This window comes from Camelina sativa, chromosome 19 (genome assembly GCF_000633955.1).
Source record: "Camelina sativa cultivar DH55 chromosome 19, Cs, whole genome shotgun sequence".
Lineage (NCBI taxonomy): Eukaryota > Viridiplantae > Streptophyta > Magnoliopsida > Brassicales > Brassicaceae > Camelina > Camelina sativa.
In genome coordinates, this window is record NC_025703.1 from 19678702 (window position 1) to 19682454 (window position 3753).

General features: G+C 37.3%; 1 protein-coding gene across 2 annotated transcripts in view; it reads right to left on the bottom strand.

Moving 5' to 3' along the window:
• Positions 3367-3753, bottom strand: part of LOC104766717 (probable fucosyltransferase 4) — a 2981-nt gene continuing 2594 nt past the window's right edge. The window contains exon 3 of one of the 2 annotated variants that reach the window (XM_010490655.2): positions 3367-3683. In XM_010490655.2, the coding sequence (XP_010488957.1) occupies positions 3443-3683 (241 nt within the window). In that variant the 3' untranslated portion in view covers positions 3367-3442. Of the gene's footprint in view, positions 3740-3753 lie in introns of both variants that reach the window. The other variant, XM_010490654.2, reaches the window with a different exon arrangement.

Consider the following 3753-nt stretch of genomic DNA (forward strand, 5'->3'; position numbering starts at 1 on the left):
TTGAAGATGATGTTTGATGAAGACTTTTTCTTGTTATTTATAGAGAAATTTGTGGTATCATTAGTATCATGAGAGGGTTTTCAGTTTTTTTTTGGTCAAACATCATGAGAGTTATGGTTACATTTCTAAGATTAAATATACTATAGGTTTTGTTTGTGTTTTTTCTTCTTTTTCGTAAAACATAAATTGTATTGCATTTAATATATTAAAGTGTATTCATATGATTAAAACAAATTAATTTTTTGAAACATCATGGGAGTTACATTTTAAAGAATTAATATACGATAAATTGTGATAATGATTATTATTAAAGAAAAATAAAATATCATATTTTTTATTATCTTAAAATTATTTAAGAAAAAAAGTAATTGACCTTTTGGTTTTAGAAATCTATATCAAAAAATTATTCTTAAATTCCTAATTTTTATTTTAAAAAATAAAATGTTATGGTAATTATATAATATATTGATAAATGATACCTCATAAGTTTTAATTACAAAATATGCTTTCCAATAAATAATAAATTGTAGGGTAATTAATACATTAATGTGTATTAAAATGATGATTGTTGTTTTCTGGAAAACATTATGGGAGTTACATTTAAAAAATTAATATACAATAAATTGTGATTATGATTATAATTAATGAAAAATAAAATATCATATTACAGATTTTAAAGAAATATTGAAGATGTTTATCCTTTATTTAAATATAGATTTTTTTTTTTTTAAATAAGGAACAAAATTCACTCTGTTGATTAGATGTTTAAAGATAGAAAAGAGTATAAAAAATGTAAAGAGGTTTCTTTATAGAAATATTGTCAATATAATCAAAAATATTGTCTTTTCTATCTGCACTCAAAGATGTTTATATATATATATATATATCATTTTATTATCTTCGAAAGGGATACCGTTACATAGGAGAGCTCAAATATTGGAAGGTGTTGAAAGTACATAGAAAAACATTGCAAAGTCATAAGATCAGGTAGCAGTTTTAAGGAACTTGAAAGTGGGTGAACCATAAGCAGAGGTAAGCATCCTGAGGAGGATGATTTGGCGAAGGATTATCCATTTCAGAGCAATCTAGCCACAACAGTCTTCTCCGGAGCAGCAGTTGTATTTCCCTTTGTAGGTGATTCTCATATTCTAAAGAGGATGTGTGAAGCCGATAATTGTGTTTTTTCCATAGGGTGTAGAGCAGAGCGTGAAACTAGTTTGTAAATTGAATTAAGCCTCCGATTTGTGGTGGCATTCTTAATCTAATTTAGGAAACTATTGAAATCTGAGTCTGCTTGAGGGACGAATTGAGCGAAAAAATCTTGGGAAGAGATTCTTGGAGTAGGAGCAAACGAAGAATAAGTGGTCTCTTGATTTAATACCTGTCTGACATAGAAGGCATGAAGGTGGGACAAGAAGACTCCACCGGTGTGACAACCCGTCCCGCGGACTCCACTAGCCCACCGCTAGTTGCCCCAACAGACCGTCCGTGGACCCCACTAGCCTACCGCTAGCCGCCCAAACGGACTCCAAGCTGGCCCTGCAGGGCATCGATCCTAACCCATCACTGTGGATATCCAAATCCACCAGTAGGTTATTGGTGACAGCTTGTCCTGTGGGAAGGTTGTTAAAGGGTGAGGACCAGGGTTCGAGGAACGCCTGGCGCACCAATAACCTACTAGTGTATTTGGATATCCACAGTGATGGGTTAGGGTCGATGCCCTGCAGGGCCAGCTTGGAGTCCGTTTGGGCGGCTAGCGGTAGGCTAGTGGGGTCTACGGACGGACCGTTGGGGCACCTAGAGGTGGGCTAATGGGGTCCGCGGGACGGGTTGTCACATAAAAATCGATTTTTATTGTAACAACCCGTCCCGCGGTCCATTAGGGCAGCTAGCGGGGAGTAAGTGGGGTCCGCGGGACGGGTTGTCACAACCGGGATAAGGCTATCTCTTGTAGTGAGCCTATCTTGTACAGTTAACCAAGTCATAAATGACATCTTTAAACCAGACTTAGGAGGACCAGGAAACAGAGGGGCCCATATGGGTGCAAATACCTCCATGTTCTCATTGAGGAAAATGTCCCTTGTGCTTGATCTGGAGAAAGCTTCCATTGGAAAGTATCATTACCTATGTTAGGAGTAGGCAATGGTTGAGAATGCAGGCATGCTCTAAGAAGCTGTACTAGAGGATGTCTTCCTCTAGGGATTGACCAAGTATCATTATTGGCTGCATCACTAACCAAAGCCAGATAACCAATACCAGTAACCCTTGGACCCAACTCGCCAACAATATGGGAAAGCGGTCCTAGTTCGGTCCAATTATCATGCCAAAAGAGAGCTTGATTCCCTGAAACGACATTACAATGTACGAAAGGTCTTGCCAGAGTTCTAAGCTTTGTCGGCCGCCTCCATATCCAACTCCCTGAGGCAGTAAAATCAGCTTCCCAGAAACTCTTATCCTTATTTAGATGCATGTAGACCCACGAAACCCAAAAGGAGCCTGCTTGTGAAAATAAAAGCCAAATCAGCTTGAGTACGAAAATCTTGTTCCAATCTACCAACCTCTTAAGGCCTAAGCCCCCTGAAGATTTAGAAGAACAAACTACCTCCCAGGATACCTTTGCACCCCGAGCAGTAGAAGCAATGCCATTCCACAAAAATGCATTACAAATTGTTCTAGCTTCTCCAAGCATTTGGTAGGTAACAAGAAAATTAAAGCCCAAAAAATTATTTTGCTGTTGATAACTGAGTGGAGTAGCTGAAGTCTACCAGCAAAAAGACAAGTGTCTATTTGTCCAAGATGATATGCGACCTTTAACCTTGTCTATTAACAGTTGATAATCTGAGGCAGTTAACTTATGCATGAGCAGGGAAACTCCTAGGTATCGGACTGGTAAGGAACCATATAAGTGAGGTTGTGTATGGCTGCTAACTAACTGATAATATCTCTGTTGTTGCCATCAAGGTAGATGTTTGTTGCATCTTTCTTAAGAGTATTTAGTATACCCATATAAAAATAGGAAAATATGTGCAATAACTTTGACTCCAGCTATTTGCGTTACCTCTTGTGTTATGTCGGACCCTTTCAACTTAAATGATGTCAAAAACAAATTTACCCTATTACTGTTCCAAAACTTCTACATTGACAAAGAAAAATTATCCCTTCGAAACCTAGAAAAGAAACTATCAAAAGAACGAAACACATGCAAAAGGAAGGACACAACTTAGGATTCCAAACCTCACGAGGAGTTAAGCTAGATCGGAACCTTATTGATTCTGACTGATATATAAGTAAATAATAACCAAACGAACCTCGTAAACGTGTTTAACAACTAATTCTTTCTATGTGGTAACATGATAAAAGAAAAAATAAATAAAAATGATGATATTTCTCCTATGTTTTAATAACTCAATAATCCAATGAAAGAAAATGTGATAAACAATATCTATAATTCATCATAAACCTTAAGCCCGTATATATCCTCACAATGCCTAACATAAGGAACAATTTTTCCCGAGTCAGTTCCCCACTCGGCTTCACATCCATGAGACGGAGGAGTAAGGAAACAAGGCTCCATCGACGTGGATCGAACACAAGGCGGATCAGGAACTGTGCGATCATTTGGCATATAAAGTAACCATGGCTTTAATCCTCCAAGACTATAAGCAACATATCCAAATGTAGACCTTGCGCTTGTAACAATGTTATCGGTTAAGCTCAAAAGATACATCTCAGCAAGCGCCTTTTGGTCGTGGA